This window comes from Caretta caretta, chromosome 4 (assembly GCF_965140235.1).
Source record: "Caretta caretta isolate rCarCar2 chromosome 4, rCarCar1.hap1, whole genome shotgun sequence".
NCBI classification, from domain to species: Eukaryota; Metazoa; Chordata; order Testudines; family Cheloniidae; genus Caretta; species Caretta caretta.
The window spans coordinates 103054171-103074947 of NC_134209.1; the positions used below are offsets into that span (position 1 = coordinate 103054171).

At 41.8% G+C, this 20777-nt stretch overlaps 1 protein-coding gene across 2 annotated transcripts in view; it reads left to right on the top strand.

Annotated features, from left to right (window-relative positions):
- The window catches only part of NFXL1 (nuclear transcription factor, X-box binding like 1), a 91646-nt gene that overhangs the window by 13972 nt on the left and 56897 nt on the right, over window positions 1–20777 (top strand). For both annotated transcript variants that reach the window (XM_048848390.2, XM_048848389.2), the window contains exons 5-11: window positions 2977–3155; window positions 3399–3560; window positions 3717–3817; window positions 4497–4611; window positions 5030–5154; window positions 6914–7036; window positions 10739–10829. In XM_048848390.2, the coding sequence (XP_048704347.2) occupies window positions 2977–3155; window positions 3399–3560; window positions 3717–3817; window positions 4497–4611; window positions 5030–5154; window positions 6914–7036; window positions 10739–10829 (896 nt within the window). The remainder of the gene's footprint in view (window positions 1–2976; window positions 3156–3398; window positions 3561–3716; window positions 3818–4496; window positions 4612–5029; window positions 5155–6913; window positions 7037–10738; window positions 10830–20777) is intronic.

The following is a 20777-nucleotide window of genomic DNA, read 5'->3' on the forward strand; positions in this document are numbered from 1 at the left end:
ATCGTCCTTCCTAAATGGAGTACTTTGCATTTGTCTTTATTGAATTTCATCCTATTTACTTCAGACGATTTCTCCAGTTTGTCCAGATCATTTTGAATTTTAATCCTATCCTCCAAGCATTTTTAATCCCTCCCATCTTGGTATCGCCTGCAAACTTTATAAGTGTACTCTCTATGCCATTATCTAAATCATTGATGAAGATATTGAACAGACCCAGAACCGATCCCTGCAGCACCACACTCGTTATGCCCTTCTACCATGACTGTGAACCACTGATAACTACTCTCTGGAAACAATTTTCCAACCAGTTACGCACCCACCTTATAGTAGCTCCATCTAGGTTGCTTTTCTGTTGTTTATGAGAAGGTCATGTGAGAGAGTATCAAAAGCCTTACTAAAATCAAGATATGCCACATCTACTGCTTCCATATTATCCACAGGGCTTGTTACCGTGTCAAAGAAAGCTAGTAGGTTGGTTTGACACTATTTGTTCTTGAGAAATCCATGGTGACTGTTACTTATCACCTCATTATCTTCTAAGTGTTTGCACATTGATTTCTTAATTATTTGCTCCATTATCTTTCCGGGTACAGAAGTTAAGGTGACGGGTCTGTAGTTCCCTGGGTTGTCCTTATTTCCCTTTTTATAGATGGGCACTATATTTGCCCTTTTCCAGTCTTCTGGAATGTCTCCTGTCTTCCATGACTTTTCAAAGATAATTGCTAATGGCTCAGATATCTCCTCAGTCAGCTACTTGAGTATTCTAGGATGCATTTTATCAGGCCCTGGTGATTTGTAGACATCTAATTTGTCTAAGTAATTTTTGACTTGTTCTTTCCCTATTTTAGACTCTGATCCTACCTCATTTTCACTGGCATTCAGTATGTTAGACGTCCAATCGCCACCAAGCTTCTTGGTGAAAACTGAAACAAAAGTCATTAAGCATCTCTGCTATTTCCACATTTTCTGTTATTGTCTTTCTCCTGTCGTTGAGTGCCCAGCCTACTCTGTCCTTGGTTTTCCTCTTGCTTCTAATGTATTTGTAGAATGTTTTCTTGTTACTCTTTATGTCCCTAGCTAGTTTGATCTCATTTTGTGCCTTGGCCTTTCTAATTTTGTCCCTACATACTTGTGTTATTTGTTTATATTCATCCTTTGTAATTTGACCGAGTTTCCACTTTTTGTAGGACTCTTTTCAGTTTTAGATCATTGAAGATCTCCTGATTAAGCCAGGGTGATCTCTTGCCATACTTCTTATCTTTCCTATGCAGTGGGATAGTTTGCTCTTGTGCCCTTAATAATGTCTCTCTGAAAAACTGCCAACTGTCTTCAATTGTTTTTCCCCTTAGACTTGCTTCTCATGGGCTCTCCACAGTGGGAGGGGCTCTCCCCTCAGTGGGCTCTCCCCAGGCGAACTCCCAGTCAAACTCCCTCTGTAATTTATAGCCCTTGTGGTTGTGAATTGTCATTGGTCCCTGAGTCTACCGATTCATTTCAAGGACTGATTACAGCAAGTCCCAGCTGTAACTTGAAATCTCTTGTAGACCTATATTTTTAATGTATTAGCATCACTAAGTTTTTATTTGAATATCTTAGGAGTCTAGTCCAGTAAGAGTTCCCAGTTTTTAATGTCACTATTCGTGGTCCTATGCAGAGGAAGTAATAATTTTGTTACAGGTACTGTTTTGGAATAAAATTGTAGTATTTGGATATTACTTGAGGTGTAAAATATTATTCTCAAGGTTTGCTATACTAAATGCTCTCAAGTCTTACACTTTTTCATGGAAAAGGTATGGTGGAGCTGGGAGCATGAAGAATTTGTCATAGTGAAATTGTGCATTTAAAAATTAGTATGTAGCAGTCACCCTGGTGTATTATAAATTTAACTATATCCTTAACTAAAACAGTTGTAGAAAAGCAGTGTGGGTTGATTTTAAATCAGCAAGTAGAAAGCCTCAATTTGAATAATTGATTTTAATCAACTTTTCCATTTGTACTTCAATTATCTTCTAAAGAAAGGTGTGTTCTCATTGGTTAACATAACCATTAAAACATAGAATCATAGAAGTGTAGGACTGGAAGGGACCTCAATAGGTCAACACATTGATTTACAATTAAATAGAGCCTTTACACTATATTTCACACATCTTTTTGCTACCTAGGAGGGTACACTATAACTATATACATCTATTAAGCAGTTACATAGTTTAATACTTTCAGAGTCTTAATTGTACATTTTGGTATGTTAGAAAATAATAAAGCAATAAGTCATTCACTAACTTTTGGCTCATGATTTGTATCAAGCAGCATTAGGGTGGTAACTGGAATTTAATTAAACACACAACAGCATATAACATTTTATTTTTATTAAACAAAAGCTTAAATATTTTTTGGATACATGTGCTTATCAAAATATATTTCACATTTACAACTATATGAATTCATTGACTATAGTTAAGCACTCAGTTCGGTTAATAAAACTGATTATTTCTGTTTAGCCTGGGAAGATTTTTCAAATATGCCTAAGTGGAAGTGACTGGACTGTAAATTCCTGAAATGAGACAGGCTCCTAAGTTACTTAAGCTGACCTGTTGTGCCATATTTGTAAAGCTTAACCTCAAATGTTAGATGTGTTTTCTCTGATACTTTGAGTCAAAGGCTGCTTTTCTATATAAAGTTTCTGATGGAAGCTAATTTCATCATATTTTTTTTTATTTAAATGTTAAGAGATTATAAATTTAGGCCTTAATGTATTTTATATTACACTTATATTTTAAACAGCTTTATTTTTTAAACAAAATTATTTAAATATTAAAATAAAAAAATCTAAATAAAATGATTGTATGTATGACTTTTAAAAAAAATCATACAGCTTTTTTTCAGGGTGGACAAAAATCTGTGTAGTTGATAACATCTGTGTTGCTTTGCCGAACAGAATTAGTAAAACTGTCCTTTTTCTTTTCTTGCCCATATCAGTCCAAAATGTAGGTTTGAGTACAAACGTTCTGAAACTCCCACTAGATACTACTGCTACTGTGGGAAGGTAGAAGATCCAGAGTTGGACCCATGGCTGGTACCTCACTCATGTGGCCAAGTATGTGAGAGGGAATTTAGACCTCCATGTGGACATAAATGCCTACTGCTCTGTCACCCAGGTAAGTCCCTTCTATGCTATTGATTAACTGTTCACAATTAGTCATGAAAACTATCATGCTTAAAATCAATTATGACACTGGACTTAAAACTTTAATAAATAGGAGAGAGTGAATATTTTTGGGAAATTGCATTATTAAAAGTTATAAGTAAAAGTTATTGAACGCTAATGAAAGGAGAATAAAATGAGTTATGGAGCTAGTGATGAAATGTTAATTTTATTGTTTCCTTTTAACCATTCTCAGGTCCTTGTCCTCCTTGCCCAAAGATGGTCACAATAGCCTGTTACTGTAAGAAGGCTAAACCAGTGCCGAGAAGGTGCAGTACCAAAGAATGGTCATGTCAGCTGCCATGTGGTCGAAAACTGCCATGTGGACAGCACAGTTGTGAGAACCCTTGTCACCCAGGTAGACCTGATCTTCTTAATTGTTCAGAGAGTAGTTTTGCATTAGTTACTAAGAGTTGAGGCTTGCCTGTATGAACTAATTAAAAGGAAAAAATTATTGTAATTCTTCTCCCTCTGTCACCTCACAATTAAGTCTATATTAATCACTTATTTTTAGGAGATTGTCAGTCTTGCCCACGAGTCAGTAAACAAAGGTGTGTCTGTGGTAGACAAATAACAGAAAGACTTTGTGCATGTCCATTTTGGCAGTGTGAGCAGGTATGTTTCAGAAGTCTTTTTGTATTGTCTTTATCTTAAAGAAAATGGGCTACTTCCTATATTGGAAAATTGAAAAGTGTTCCCTGTTAAGAGTTTATTATTATTTAATTTTTAAGGTACGTGGTTTTTAAACATACACACGCAAATCTAAGCAGCGGTCATTTGAAGACGAATACATTACATGGGTCCAGTTCACTCTTGACATTAGTATTCACAGCTTTGACTATGTTGGAATTCTGCATGCTTATGACAGTAGTAAACTTTACTTTCAGTCCCCATCATTTTGAGTAACTTTTAGATTCTTTTGAGAGAAACTTCTGTTGCCATCTTAAGCAAGTATGAAACACAGCTTAGTATGTGCTCTAGTGCTTTGTTTATTTACTAGTAGCAACTATGAAAAGCTTAATCAATTTTCTAAGAATGATTCAATATTTGTGGCTCAGAGCTACAACTGACACTGTAGATCGTAAAAACCTTAAATTGAAGGAAAGCAAAAGATGAGCGTTCTCATAAGACAGCGCAGAACCTCTGATTTTAATTTGTAGCTTAAGTCTACTTTTAAAGCTCAGGGAAAAAACTCCCTTCTCCTTCACAATCCCATTGGGTTTTGTGTCCTTTTATCTTGTTAAATTGCTCACTGTCAGCTGTTGAGGTATTATAGTTTTATTTTTTCTTTAAGGTATGTGGGAGAACTTTGCCTTGTGGTAATCACACATGTGAACAAGTTTGTCACTCTGGTCCCTGTGGCGAATGTCCTCGATCTGGGAAAAGGCCCTGTCCGTGTGAGAAATCAAGTAAGGATTTTTTTTCTCTCATTGAAGCACATCTGTTTGCTGTAATAGGATTCAAACATTCCCCAACTAGTTGAATTTACAGGAGAATGTAGCTCAGGTTTATAAATGTTTTTTACGGTAGTGATGGTCAACGGCTTACTTCTGCAGTGCAGTTACTTAGCAGGTTCCAATAAGCAATGAAAGCTGCAAGTTTTATGTAACTTTCTTGCTTGATTCTTTACAAGTTTGATATTACTTAATTTAACTATGATTTTATGATAGAGGTACTAACTTAATTCAATATATTTGTATATATTTTCTGTAGAGTTTCTTTAAAAATGAGAGGGTGAAGCTAGAAAATACAAGTCAAATTGTCAACTGCATATCTAGATGTATCTTTGTGTTTTCTTTAGTACATGTGCTGTCTTTTTTCTTTTAGTGTTTTTTTTGCCCTGTACGGAAGATGTACCTACTTGTGGAGATAGTTGTGACAAAGTTCTTGAATGTGGAATCCATAGGTGTTCGCAGCGTTGTCATCGAGGTCCCTGTGAAATTTGTAGACAGGTTAGTTTTAATCTCTTCCAGCATGTGGCTTTTAAATACTTTGTAACTCTAATAAAGGTTTTTTGCCTCCTAAGAATCTGGCATATCTGTCACTAAAAGCACCCATCTAAGACAAGATTCTTGGGGTAAATGTGTTCAGAAAAATGCATTACACCCTGTCTTGACCTAACCAGTTTCTAAAGGCCATGTTAAAGGCAAGTTTGAACTGGTAGTTGAGCAAACTTAACTGGAAGTCCCTGTGTGGGTAATGTACATCGTCCACCATATGAAAAGGAATATAGGCTACTAACATTGCTAAAGTGATGCTGAGAACTTTTTTAGGCCAAAATTTTAAAATATGTGGGTGGCGAAAAGGCTTTATTTTTTGTAAGTTTCCAGTATTGAATTCTTTTTTTAGGCATTCCCTGGGAGTGTTAACCCAAATAAAATTTTTCCCAAGATATGAGAATGTAGAAGTCAAACTGACTTCTTATTTTAGTCCAAGCTGAGTTAAATGTGAAAAACGAGCTGCATAAAAGACACAAGTTAATAAAATGAATTTTTTTTAAAACTAGCTATTCGTAATAGTAAAGTTTTAATTAACATGACCGAGAGGAAGGACTGTCTAGTGGTTAGGGCATTGGCTTGAGTACTAGGGACCCAGGTTCAGTTCCCTGCTCCACCACTGACTTTGTGCAAGTCACTTAGTCTGTCTGCCTCAATTTCCTATCTGTAAATTGTGAATAATAGTATTACCCTGGAGGCTTGTGAGGATGAATACATGAAAAGATTGTGAGGTGCTCAGATACTATAGTAATGGAGGCTATATAAGTACCTAAGATGGATGTATGTTGTCCCTTTTATTTTTGGCACAACCTGGAGATCTGTGGTTCCGTTTAGAATTCTAGTGATAAGTTGGCTTGAAAACACTTTATGGCAATTTGGAAGGAGGTTTCCCTCCAACTTGCCATTGAAGGCATGCCTTCCCAACAACTGTACTGTCTATGATAAGGCTAATTGGACATGGCTCACTCAGAGCCACTTGATGTTACTTCTGGTCTAGCAGAAGCACATGAGTTGAGGGCATTCCAAGGGACTAATTTACCCTCCCTTGATGTGTGTGTGTGCAGCACTACAGCTCAGAGAGCATGGAAGTGATTTGTGTATTGAGCTCAGTGCCATAGTTCTGTGCATGGCATTTTGCTGCAACTAGAGACCATAAGGCCCACATTGTGGTTTTCAAAGAATATTCAGTTCTGCCTCTTAGTCATAGATGATTATGTTGAATTGCATTCCTTGAATTAAGCTTAAAAGTCGTGGCATCGGGAAAGAATCTGTTGGGACTATATCCTCTGTTTGGGTGCTGGGGTCTTTCACTCTGTCTTTTTATGTATGGAATGCTCTCTCAATTGATCTTCAATTGATCTACTCCCCATCCTCTTTCCATTATCGCCTTCAGATAAACTCAGCTACAATGCCTGTGGGATACTAGCTAATGTATGGTAGTTGGAAAGAGGGTCAGATAAGCTTGTTTATTTAACTTATACATAAACTGTGTATATTTGTATCCCCTTTGCTCACATCTTTGAGTCATTTGTCTTTTTGGGTTGTAAGCTGAGCAGAGACAGTGTCCTTATATGTTTCTATGGTGCCTAACATAATGCAGTCTCTGGGTGATACTGTAATAAAATTAGTCAGTTTGCCTTATGGTTCTTAGTAGAAAACTCTTTTTAGCTTCCAACTATAATGTCGTCATTTTTCCCCCTCCCCCCCACCCCAGGAAGTTGAAAAGCAGTGTCGTTGTGGAAAGCATACTAAACGCATGCCGTGTCATAAACCGTATCTGTGTGAGACAAAGTGTACTAAAATTCGTGATTGCCAGAAGCACCAATGTAAGAGAAAGGTGAGTGTTAAAATGTGTATTAACAGTACACTTACACAGCAATCATTAAAGTTCTAAATGTGGCTCTCTTTCAGTTTTTGGTCCAATTTTATATTGTTGTACAAATGTAGCATTGCATCAACATACCTTTGTTTTACATTTGGAAGGCTTTCTTTCAACTGTAAGGGCTAGCTAATTAATAAATAAAAGCTCAATCTGCAGCATAGGGTAGTTTCTGTGGCAAATTCCAAAACCGAAGAACACAGGTTGCTTTAGCTATGCTGCTGGGAATATATTTTGATATTAACTATCTCCGTTTTTCTGAAATAACTTTCCCCTTCTATTTCAGCATATGTTTTTGAAGGTTTAAATTGACGGTAAAGTTGTTCAAAAGTCTCAGAACATCTATAGCCTTTGCAAAAAGTTTCTCTTGTTGACCTGAGGGGCTAATTTGTTGGCAAGTTGTCTTTAGAGGGTACCTAGTAGATTTTTGCAGCTTACTCAGCTTTAAGGGAGCTAGTCGCCAAGTAGATCAGCTTTTGCTTTCATTGGGACTTCAGTGCCTAAACTACCTTTTGTGACTTAGAAAATCTTCATCTAAATGTTAATAGAAATAATATCCTTCCCACCTCCCCCACAAGCCTCTTTGCATATTAAAGAACAGGGTAGCAGCCTATCTAAACCTCAACCCAGCTGTATTCCTTTTGTTAACATAAAGGAAGAGCTCATGTCTGAAAAGAATGAGGGGCGTGTGTGTAGTGAAAGTGTACAGCATACTTAATGATTTTTCTTTTGTAGCGTATCTCTCGGCTCTTCTGTAACATGTTAGTAGGTACAGAATGTGTACCTAGCCCACCAATATTAAAATCTATAAGAACACCAGCAGTGCTGGTGTTATAGATTTTAATATTGGTGGGTAAAATACACATTTAGTAATGAAATGGTCAGAGATCATTCAGAGAATTTTATTTGTTTACAATTTTAGTGTGGTTTAGGTATTACGAAGTTTCACAATGGAAAAAATCTACAGTATGAGTTGAATAGTATGCTCATGTGGCGGCATTACCACAAAAATTTGCTGTAGAAGTTTTAGTCTGTGCTCAACTCTGAAATAATTTCATATCTAGTAAACTTAAACATGAAAACTCCCAAATATAATCATTGTTGCAGTTGGAGTACACTTATACATCAGATCATCCATTAGAGAGATTCATAGCTCCTGACATTTTGTGTTCAGGGTATGCGGGTGCGGCACTAAGCGGCTGGGGTACTAGAATTTGATTATAAAAATCAGTTTAGGCAGTCCGTTTCTCAAAATTCTCCTTTCTTATATTTGCTATATGTAGATCCATGAGGCCAAATTAAATATGCATAGAAGCATAATTTCCAGTTTTGTATGTAGAGAGAGCACTAATAGTCGGTCAAGAGGCTCCAAGTTGCTTTTTGCTTGATTGCTTGCTTCATTATTATAACTAAAACTCCCAATGTTCCTCTGTATGCCAAGGCAAACACCTCAGCCCAAATGGGAACTGACTCTTTTTAAAGATTTGACTGCTGCAAATAAGTGTAACTCTACCCCCATTGTATCATTCATATTTGGAAAGAGCAACATTCAGAAGTGGAACCTGAGGAAAGCTGTAAGGGGTCTGAAATTGTATCTTTTCCTGTTCATTATTTGTTCTTTGTCATCCTTAAGAATGTCCTTGAATGCAGTAAGGGAGCCATAGGATATTAGAGAGGAGAAGAAGCAGTCTTTATTTTTTTCCCTTTTTTGGTAGCTTGCCTATCAGATGTCCTCAGAAATCTCAGTGACCCAACCAGTCATTTTTAACGAAAATGACCAGATTGACTATATGTTTTTGAGTTGTATGGGTGAATTTCTGGCTTGATTTTGGTTTATGGGTTTCTTTTCAGCAGTCTTAGTAGTAGTATTGTAGTATCCAGAATCTGTGAGGTTTTAGACAAACATAGGAAGGTGGAGTTTCTGACTCTGAGTCTACAAGCTGGTGTTTGTGTTGTTTTTTATTTCAAGCACACTTATTTTAAAGATGGTCTGCTGAGCAAAATTACTGTCTGCACTGCTATTTTATGCTATACAAAGGCTGCCTCAGACACTTCAAAACTTTTTTCTAACACTTGAAATATCAGGGGTTAATTCCTCTTTTTATTGAGGGACCGGAATAATGTCACACAAAGTTGTCATCTGAGCTGCAGCCTTCCCCTTCCTTCATTCTCCCAACGAAGAGGAGATGAGATGCTGAGTCTTTACTTCTAATGTAAAAGACAAACAACCTTCATTCCTCAAAGTAAAAGAAAAATTTTAAGATTATCTATATGCATCATAAATGACGAAGGTACAGACATTTTTCAGCTCTGCAGTTCAGTTTTAAAAACTAGACTAGACAAAGCACAAGTAAATGTATTGTAAGGAGCAATCTTGAATTTTCAGTGGGGTAGACTAGGTGACCTAGTAATTCTCTTCTTTCTCTAAAGACGAAGAACAAGAAATGTTGTAGTTAGCAGGGAGTTCCAGTTCCTTTGGGCCCTTTTCCTACCTTTGACTAGTTATCCTCTAAATGTTAAAAGTAAATATTTCAGAAATAGAAGAGGTATTTTAGTATTGACATTTTTTAAGATGATGTGGGTGGGAGAACATGGAACAGCTAATGTGTACCAATTACACATTTGGGTATTTGAGCCCAATTAAAAAGAGATCCGTCAGGCAAAATTTGAAAATCTTTTTCATTTGAGTTACTTTTTAAAAATTTGGATTTGTCACACTGAGGTAAAGATAACTGGTTTTTAGTTTTGACTAAAAGAAAAGGAGGACTTGTGGCACCTTAGAGACTAACCAATTTATTTGAGCATGAGCTTTCGTGAGCTACAGCTCACTTCATTGGATGCATTCTGCAGTTTCCACGGTATGCATCCGATGAAGTGAGCTGTAGCTCACGAAAGCTCATGCTCAAATAAATTGGTTAGTCTCTAAGGTGCCACAAGTACTCCTTTTCTTTTTGCGAATACAGACTAACACGGCTGTTACTCTGAAACCTCTTAGTTTTGACTGGCACACTCTTGAAGCATTTTAAAAATTTCGGTACAGTGAAGAGAACAAAGAGTTGCCATTTTTCAGCTGAACAAAAAAAAAAAGCCCAAGTTCCTTTTGCTAATCCCTATCCGTTCTTTCTTCAGTTCTTTCACAGGGGGAGCGATTTCTGTCTCCTACCCTGGAGTCCATTCACTTGTTCTGCTTGATACATGTGTACTGGGCAGAACGGATAGTATTACACACTTGAGAATAAGCACAGTGAATGGACCACAAATCCCACAGGAGTGTAAGCAGTATTCCCATGCTGCAGGCACAGAGATGGTGGAAAAACAGATCTTGGAGAGTGCTGCGGGAGACCCAGGCTAATGACAATCAATCACACAAACTGTGCAGTAATTAAGTCTAAAATGACTTCACAAGTCAGCCATGTGCAAAAGTATTCTAGATATTCATCTTAATAGGTGTGTGGGCTTTTTTTACTAGAAGATCTGTATCTTGCTAATGTATTGAAATGACATTAGAAAGTCATTTGAAAGTGTCATCTTTTATTACAAGCGCTCAGTTTCTGTACTTCTACTGTCTCTCATATGAATGGCATTGTAAGAAGATGTCATGTTGGAAATTATAAAATAGCCAGTTCCGTGGAAAGTTTTGTTGTTTTTTTTATTTTATAGTGTTGTTCTGGAAACTGTCCACCTTGTGATCAACTCTGCGGACGGACTTTAGGGTGTAGAAATCACAAATGTCCTTCAGTTTGCCACAGAGGTAAGACTATGTTGAAAAATTCCTGTTGTATTGATGCCTTTTTGTTGGAATATTGTTTCTGTTGGCACTAGAATGGGTTTTTTCCAACCATGCTGCCTGGAAGAATTGTCTTCCTTTCCTGGATGTCTGTCTGCCTCTTTGGGTAGGGATAAGTAAGGAACTGGTATTTGGATCTTCTCATTTTGCACAATGACAGCCAAGTTTCAGGGTTTCTTACCTGGTAACTTTTGTTTGACAAAGTTCCACTGAGAGGGAATACCTATCGTAATAACTGTTTTGGTCTTTGAAAGAAAAACTAACCTACAAAAGTAACTGTTTATTGAATATGCAATGTGTGAGGCCTAGTTATATCTACATATTGTTCATGTGGTCATGTTTGGTGGTTTCTGAAACACAATATGCAGTGGTTTTCAACCTTTTGGGGCTCATGAGCCATTTGTAAATGTTTATGGCCTGTTGAGAACCAGTAAATAGTCTGGGGGTGGTTTTGGTCGGATCCTGCCCTCCAGTGGGGGTTGGGTCCTGCCTGGCACTCACTCTACAATGGCAGATCCTATGGCTCCTGTGCTGTGGGGCTGGCTGGGTGTGGCTCTCTGCTCCAGGCATTGCAAACTCCAGGATTGCAGTGCTTCTCGGGTCTGGCCCTGTCCTCCTGGCTGGACTTGTGAGAGTGGAATTGTGATCTGGCTCATAGGGTTGCGGTCCTACTCATTAAAATTTGGCCTACCTGGACTCCTGTCGTCATGACAAGTGGGCTAAATGAGTGTGGCGCTTGGATTCCCATAGATTTGTAATGCCGGGAGCAGGGAGGCAAGTCCAGCTAGTCCCATGGTAAAGGAGCTGCCACATGATCCTTTGAAACATTCTGGTGACCCCATTTTGGTTCTTGACCCATAGGTTGAGAAATCCTATGCTAGAGGGCTCCAATTTTTTATTTTTATTTTTTTTATTTTGATAGAAGATGAGTGTGTTTGGTATTTTGCCGGTTGAAAAAATAAAAACTAGTTACTAAACACATGACAAAGGAACCTAAGAAAAGTTCCCTCCAGCAGCCCCAGATCCCAGTTACAAAGGAACATGAGATTGGCCACACTGGGTCAGACCAATGGTCCATCCAGCCCAGCATCCTCCCTTCCAGCAGTGGCTGGTGCCAGATGCTTCAAAGGGAATGAACAGAACAGGGCTATTTATTGAGTGATCCATCCACTGTTATCCACTCTCAGCTTCTGGCAGTCAAAGGTGTAGGCTTGGTCTACGCTACATACTTACTCCAGTGTAACTACATCGCTCAGGGGTGGGAAAAATCCACAACCCTCAGTGATACTGACCTTAACCCTGCATGTAGACAGCCCTATGTTGACAGGAGAATTTCTCTTTCCAGTATAGCTACTGCCTCTTGTGGAGGTTGACTTATTAAGCAGATGGGAAATCTGTCTCCTGTCAGCATGGGGCGTCTTCACCAGACACACCACCACTACAGCAGCGCCAATGTAAAGTTGTAGTGTAGACCTGCCCTTCGAGACACCCAGAGCATGGAATTGTGTCCCTGACTATCCTGGCTAATGCTATTGATGGATCTATCCTCCATGAACTTATCCAATTCTTTTTTGAATGCAGTTACCCTTTTGACCTTCACAACATCCCCTGGCAACAAGATCCACAGGTTGACTGTACGTTGTGTAAAGAAGTACAGTAACTCCTCGTTTAACATTGTAGTTATGGTCCTGAAAAATGCGACTTTAAGCAAAATGATGTTAAGCGAATCCAATTTCCCCATAAGAATTAATGTAAATAAGGGAGGTTAAGTTCCAGGGAATTTTTTTTCACAAGACAAGACTACACACACACAGTATAAGTTTTAAACAAACAATTTAATACTGGTACACCGCAATGATTGTGAACCTTGGTTGAGGTGGTGAAGTCAGAGGGTTGGATATTTCCCAGGGGATGCTTTACTGCTAAATGATGAACTAGCAGTTGGCTGAGCCCTCAAGGGTTAACTCGTTGTTAATGTAGCCTCACACTCTACAAGGCAGCACGAGCTCAGGGGTTTGAGCATTGGCCTGCTAAACCCAAGGTTGTGAGTTCAATCCTTGAGGGGGCCATTTGGGATCTGGGGCAAAAATTGGGGATTGGTCCTGCTTTAAGCAGGGGGTTGGACTAGATGACCTCCTGAGGTCACTTCCAACCCTGGTATTCTATAATTCTATGAATGGAGAGAGGGGAGACAGCATGGCAGACAGACACACACCGTGTGTATGTCTGTGTGAGAGAGAGAGAAATGTGCATTGCTCCTTTGAGGGTATGTCTACACTATGAAATTAGATCGATCTTATAGAAGTAGATTTTTAGAAATCTATTTTATACAGTTGATTGCATATGTCCACACTAAGCGCATTAAGTCGGCAAAGTGCATCCTCACTACCGTGGCTAGCGTCAACTTTCGGAGTGTTGCACTGTGGGTAGCTGTGCCACAGTTCCCTCAGTCTCCGCTGCCCATTGGAATTCTGGGTTGAGCTCCCAATGCCTGATGAGGCAAAAAGATTGTCGCAGGTGGTTTTGGGTATGTGTCATCAGTCGCCCCTCCCTCCATGAAAGCAACAGCAGACCATCGTTTCGCGCCTTTTTTCCACACAGACGCTGTACTGCTGTCAGCAGACAGTGCAGTAGGACTGCTAACCGTCGTCATCCACAGCTTCCACTGCAACTCTGCTCTACTGGTGCCATGAATCCACCTCCCAGGTCCTCTTGTCGTTCTGTATAAATATCTATACTTGTGGCATCCGTCGTCATCACCGCTTCCGCTGCAGCTCTGCTCTCCTGCAGACGCAATACCAGAGCAAGCATGGAGCCCACTCAGCTCATCGCTGCTGTTATGAGCATTGCAAACACCTCGCACGTTATCCTGCAGTATGTGCAAAAGCAGGTGAGGAGGCGACGACCGCACGATCACGATAGTGATGAGGACATGGACACAGACTTCTCTCAAAGCACAGGCCTTGGCAATTTGGACATCATGGTGGTAATGGGGCAGGTTCATGCTGTGGAACGCTGATTCTGGGCCTGGGAAACAAGCACAGACTGGTGGGACCACATAGTGTTGCAGGTCTGGGATGATTCCCAGTGGCTGCGAAACTTTCGCATGCGTAAGGGCACTTCCATGGAACTTTGACTTGCTTTCCCCTGCCCTGAAGCGCAAGAATACCAAGATGAGAGCAGCCCTCACAGTTGAGAAGCAAGTGGCGATAGCCCTGTGGAAGCTTGCAACGCCAGACAGCTACCAGTCAGTCGGGAATCAATTTGGAGTGGGCAAATCTACTGTGGGGGCTGCTATGATCCAAGTAGCCAGTGCAGTCACTGAGCTGCTGCTATCAAGGGTAGTGACTCTGGGAAATGTGCAGGTCATAGTGGATGGCTTTGCTGCAATGGGGTTCCCAAATTCTGGTGGGGCGATAGATGGAACGCATATCCCTATCTTGGGACCGGACCACCTTGGCAGCCAGTACATAAACGGCAAGGGGTACTTTTCAATGGTGCTGCATGCACTGATGGATCACAAGAGACGTTTCACCTATATCAATGTGGGATGGCCGGGAAAGGAGCATGGCGCTCGCATCTTCAGGAACTCTGGTCTGTTTGAACAGCTGCAGGAAGGAACTTACTTCCCAGACCAGAAAATTATTGTTGGGGATGTTGAAATGCCTATAGTTATTCTTGGGGACCCAGCCTACCCCTTAATGCCTTGGCTCATGAAGCCATACACAGGCACCCTGGACTGAAGTAAGGAGCAGTTCAACTATAGGCTGAGCAAGTGCAGAATGGTGGTAGAATGTGCATTTGGATGTTTAAAAGCTCGCTGGTGCAGTTTACTGACTAGGTTAAACCTCAGCGAAACCAATATTCCCATTGTTACTGCTGTGTGCTTCACAATATCTGTGAGAGTAAGGGGGAGAGATTTATAGCAGGGTGGGAGGTTGAGGAAGATGGCCTGGCGGTCCATTACACACAGCCAGACACTAGGGTGATTAGAAGAGCATAGCTGGGCGCCCTGCGCATCAGAGAAACTTTGAAAACTTTTCATGACTGGCCAGGCTACGGTGTGACAATTCTGTTTTGTTTCTCCTTGATGAAAACCCACCCCCTTGGTTCACTCTACTTCCCTGTAAGCCAACCGACCTCCCCCCATTGATCACCGCTTTCAGAGGCAATAAAGTCATTATTGTTTCAAAATCATGCATTCGTTATTAATTCATCACACAAATAGGGGGAAAACTTGCAAGGTAGCCTGGGAGGGGTGCGTGAGGAGGGAAGCACTGGGTGGGGTGGTGGATGAGGGGAGGTGGGAAGGACAACGCCACACTACAGTTCAAAACTTATTGAATGCTAGCCTTCTGTTGCTTGGGTAATCCTCTGGGGTGGAGTGGCTGGGTGTCCGTAGCACCTTCTTCCCCCCCCATGTTCTTGGGCGTTTGGCTGAGGAGGATATGGAACTTGGAGAGGAGGGCAGGCAGTTATACAGGGGCTGCAGCGGCGGTCTGTGCTCCTGCTGCCTTTCCTGCAGCTCCACCAGATGCCTGAGCATGTCACTTTGCTCCCCCATTAGCCTCAGCATTGCAACCTGTCTCCTCTCATTGCGCTCCTCCCTCCTCTCATCGCGTTCATTTAACGCTTTCCTGGACTCTGCCTCCACTCATTCTGCTGAGCTCTTTCAGTGTGGGAGAACTGCATGAGCTCTGAGAACATTTCATTGCGAGTGCATTTTTTTCACATTCTAATCTGCGCTAGCCTCTGGGACGGAGATTACAGGGGGAGCGTAGAAATATTTGCAGCTGTGGGAGGAAAAAGGGGAGTAATATTTAAAAAGATACATTTTAGAGAACAAAGAAAAGACTATTTCACACTGAATCAAGCGATTCACATTACATAGCACATGTGCTTTTGGTACAAGGTCGCATATTGCCTCTTACATTGAGTGCCTGTTGGTTTGGTGTGAGACATCACACACAGTTGGCTGGGCAACAGAATTAGGCTTGCAGACAGTCATGGTAAGGCAAAGGGTTCAGCCTCTTCAACCTTCATAACATGGAATGGTTTCAAACAGCAGCGCCCTCCTTTCCCATATCAAACAAAGTCCGTTGGGTTAGCCATTTAAAAGGAGGGGCTGCTGTTTTAGGGTGAATGTGCAGCACAACTGAACTCCCCCAATTCTCTGGGATAATCTCTTCACACCCACACCCACACCCCCAAACCGTGTGGCTAGTATCAGGGAAGATCCCTGTCGGCCGAACACGAACAGCTCACCATGAACGGGCCTTTTCCCACTGCGTGGCTAACAGCAGGGATGATTTCTTTTCAGCCAAAGGCAAACAGCCCAGCAGAAACAGGCACCCTCTGAATGTCCCCTTAAACAAATTTCCTGTATTTCAACCAGGTGACCATGAATGATATCACTCTCCTGAGGCTAACACAGAGTGTACCTCCGGGAGAGCTTCATGGAGATGTCCCTGGAGGATTTCTACTCCATCCCCAGACATGTTAACAGGCTTTTCCAATAGCTATACTCGCTGTGAATGCATCCAAAGTCTTCAGAGCAAATTAATCATTAAACATGCTTGCATTTAAACCCTGTATTCTATTTACAAAGGTACACTCACCAGAGGTGCCTTCTCTGGCTTCATGGTCCGGGAGCACGCCTTGGGAGGGTATTGGCTCCAGGGTGATGAACAGTTCCTGGCTGCTGGGGGAAAAGAGATTCTCCGCTTGCCTGCTGTGCACTATCCTCAACCACCACCACCTCCTCCTCATCTTCCTCATCCACACAATCCTCATCCCTATTGCGTGAGACTCCCCCCTTGCAGGTGTCCACGGGTAGTGGTAGGGGCCCACCTAGAATTGCTTGCAGCTCATCATAGATGCGGCATGTATAGGGCTCTGACCCGGAGCGACGGTTTGCATCCTTTGGTTTTTGGTAGGCTTACCTCCGCTCCTTAATTTCACGCTGCACTGCTGTGTGTCCCTGTTGTAGCCTCTGTCCATCATGCCCTTGGAGGTTTTGGCAAATATATTGGCATTTCGTCTTTTGGAACGGAGTTCTGCCTGCACGGATTCTTCTCCCCATATGGTGATCAGATCCAGTACCTCCCGTTCGGTCCATGCTGGAGCTCTTTTGCAGTTCTGGGACTCCATGGTCACCTGTGCTGATGAGCTCTGCATGGTCACCTGTGCTGATCAGCTCGCCATGCTGGCCAAACAGGAAATGAAATTCAAAAGTTCCTGGCCCTTTTCCTGTCTGTCTGGCCAGTGCATCTGAGTTGATAGTGCCGTCCAGAGCGGTCACAATGGAGCACTCTGGGATAGCTCCCAGAGGCAAATACCATCGAATTGCGTCCACACTACCCCAAATTCGACCCAGCGAGGTTGATTTTAGCGCTACTCCCCTCGCCGGGGAGGAGTACAGAAATCGATTTTAAGAGCCCTTTAAGTCGACAAAACAGGTTTGGTCGTGTGGACAGGTGCAGGGTTAAATCGAACTAACGCTGCTAAATTCGACCTAAACTCGTAGTGTAGACCAGGGCTGAGTACGCTGACCCCACTCTTAAGTAAACTGCCCTTTTAAGATAATCAGCAAGCTGAGACAGCAGCTGCTGCTAGGAAGTGCCCTCCGTCCTGAGCCCTGTCGTGTGTGTCCCCTTGCTCCATGGAAGGAAGGGTAAGCAGGGTGCAGGAACAGGACAGAGGGGGACACCCTGACTTTAGTCCCTCTCTTCTCTCTCCCGCCCCCTTCGCCCCTCTCCCCCCACACACAAACACACTCTTCCCCCCCCCCACACACGGCAAGCAGGAGGTTCTGGAGAGCAGCTCCAAGGCAGAGGGCAGGAGCAGCACATGGCAGTGCGGAGAGGGACAGCTGAACTGTCTGCAATTGATAGCCTGCTGGGCCCGTCCAGGGAACTTAGGGGAATGGGGAGCTGATGGGGGGACTGCCTGTCCACCCTGGTTCCAAGCCCCCACCAGCTAGCTGCAACGGGCTGCTCTTCCTGCAAGCAGTGGACAAAGCAGGCTGCTGCCGAACGACGTTATAAGGGAGCATTGCACAACTTTAAACGAGCATGTTCCCTAATTGATCTGCAACGTAACAAGGATATTGGATATTAGGAAAAACTTTTTCACTCGGAGGGTGGTGAAGCACTGGAATGGGTTACCTAGAGAGGTGGTGGAATCTCCTTCCTTAGAGGTTTTTAAGGTCCGGCTTGCCAAAGCCCTGGCTGGGATGATTTAATTGGGGATTGGCCTTGCTTTGAGCAGGGGGTTGGACTAGATGACCTCCTGAGGTCCCTTCAAACCCTGATATTCTATGAAACAATGTTAACCGGGACGACTTTAAGTGAGGAGTTACTGTATTTTTGTTTTTGTTTTTTTTAAATCTGCTGCCTGTTAATTTCATTGGTTCTTGTATTATGTGAAGGGGTAAATAACACTTCCTTATTCACTTTCTACATACCAGTCCTGATTTTATTGGTCTCCACTCTTAGTCCTCTCTTTTTCAAGATGAAAAGTGCAAGTCTTTTTAATCTCTCCAAATATGGAAGCTGTTCCATACCCCTGACCATTTTTGTTGCCCTTCTCTGTACTTTTTCCAATTCTAATGTGTCTTTTTTGAGATGGGGAGATCAGAGATGCACACCGTATTCAAGGTGTGGACATATCATGCATTTATATAGTGCCATTATCATTTCTGTCCTCTTATCTGTCCCTTTCCTAATGGTTCCTAACATTTTTAGCTTTTTTAACTGCTGCTACACATTGAGCAGATATTTTCAGAGAACTGTCCACGATTACTCCAAGATCTTTTTTTTGAGTGGTAACACCTAATTTAGAGCCTATCATTTTGTATGTGTAGTTGGGTTTAGTTTTCCAACGTGCATTACTTAGCTTTTTCAACACTGAATTTCATCTGCCATTTTGTTGCCCAATCACTCAGTGTAGCGTGATCCCTTTGTAACTCTTCACATTTAGCTTTAAACTTAATTATTTTGAATAATTTTGTATTTTGAGAAAACTTTGCCACCTCACTGTTTATCCCTTTTTTCCATTTATGACTGTATTGAATAGCTTTGGTCCCAGGACAGATCCTTCAGGGACTCCACTATTAACCTCTCTCCACTGTAAAGCTGCTGATTTATTCCTGCCCTTTGTTCCCTGTCTTTTAACCATTTACTGATCCATGAGACAACCTTCCATTTTATCCCATGATTGCTTACTTTGCTTAGAATCCTTTGGAGCGGGACTTGTCAAAGGCTTTTTGAAAATCTAAGTATACTGTACGCACTGGATCACCCTTGTCCACATGCTTGTTGACACCCCCCTCCCCCTTAAAGAATTCTAAAAGATTTCCCTTTGCAAAAGCCATGTTGACTGTTTTTCCACATATTGTGTTCATCTATGTATCTGGTAATTCTGTACTTAAGTATAGGTTTCCATCAGTTTGCCTGGTACTGCAGTTAGGATTAATAGCCTGTAGTTGCCAGGATCCCCTCTGGAGGCTTTTATAAAAATTGGTATTACATTAGCTATCTTCCAATCATTTCATACAGAGGCTAATTTAAGTGATGGGTTCTACAATTCCATATCAGAGCTCCTTCAGAACTCTTGGGTGAAAGAAAAAGACAAGAACAATAACAAATTACCTGGCAGCTTTTATCATTATTAAGCTGTCTCTCTTATATTGACTAGAGTCTGCAGTCTGTCAGAGCTATCTCTGTGTGTGATGTGCCTCTCAGAAGGAATATAGCATTAGCCTGAACTTCAGCTCAGTTATAGTTCAGCTTGCAGGTTCATTGTTATGGTGTGCTAGTAGGTTCCAAAACTGTGGAAACCCTAATTTTGTTCTGTGGGGGAAAAACAGGGTGTTACTGCTACCTCAGTAGTTTGTACTAGTGCAGCCAAATTGCAGAAAATAAGTTATGCAAACCATTTTATATTTTTTTAAAACAGTAAGCGAATAATAGTTAAGGCTATGTTTTAGTCATGGGTATTTTTGGTAGTCATGGACAGGTCACGGGCCGTAAACAAAAATTCATGGACCTGTGACCTGTCCATGACTTTTACTAAAAATACCCACCCTGACTAAAACTTGGATGGGTGGAGGCGATCCGGGGGTGCTGTGGGTGCTGGGCGGGGTGGCCTGGGACTCCTGCTGGTGCTGGGGGGAGGGGTTGGTGGGGCTGGCAGGGGCTTCCTACTCTGTTCATGTCCCTGCAGCTCCTAGGCGACGGAGGCAGGGGCCATACAGGGGCTCCGCTGCTTCTGCCACAAGTGCTGGCTGTGGGCTCAGGCAGCGCATGGTGCGGAGACCCCTCCGCTGCCTAGGAGCTGCAAGGGAGCCATGCCAGTGAGAACTGGGGAGTCCCTCACCCTAAGGTAAGCGCCCCCTGCAGTCCTCCGCCCCCTGCAGTCCTCCGCCCCCTGCCCCTAGCCCTGAGCACTCTCCCACACACCCAAATTGCTGCTGCTGGCCCTGCGGCTGCCCAGCTCAGGCAGCCCTTGAGCCAGCACCAGCCACTATAGAAGTCATGGAGGTCACGGAAAGTAATGGAATCCATGACAGACTCTTAGCCTTAATAATAGTGCATACAATAATTAGTCTGTTATGTTATAAACTCTTTAACTTTTGGCTTAAATTGAATAATAAAAATCCAATGTGACTGATACGTCTTGCAGCCTGGTTAAAATTATTTTATACTAATATCATATTCCACTTTCTATTGCCTGTCATCACATAGTATGTGGATGTCCAGGGAAAAACACATGAGGCAGAAGCGAAACTTTGAGATCTGATCATTTATAGGTGCTGTGAAATAAGAATAAAATTCATATGCCAGTTCTGATTTATCATAATACTAATGTGTTCATGTGACTACGATACTGTCACATGTTAATGTCTTCTAC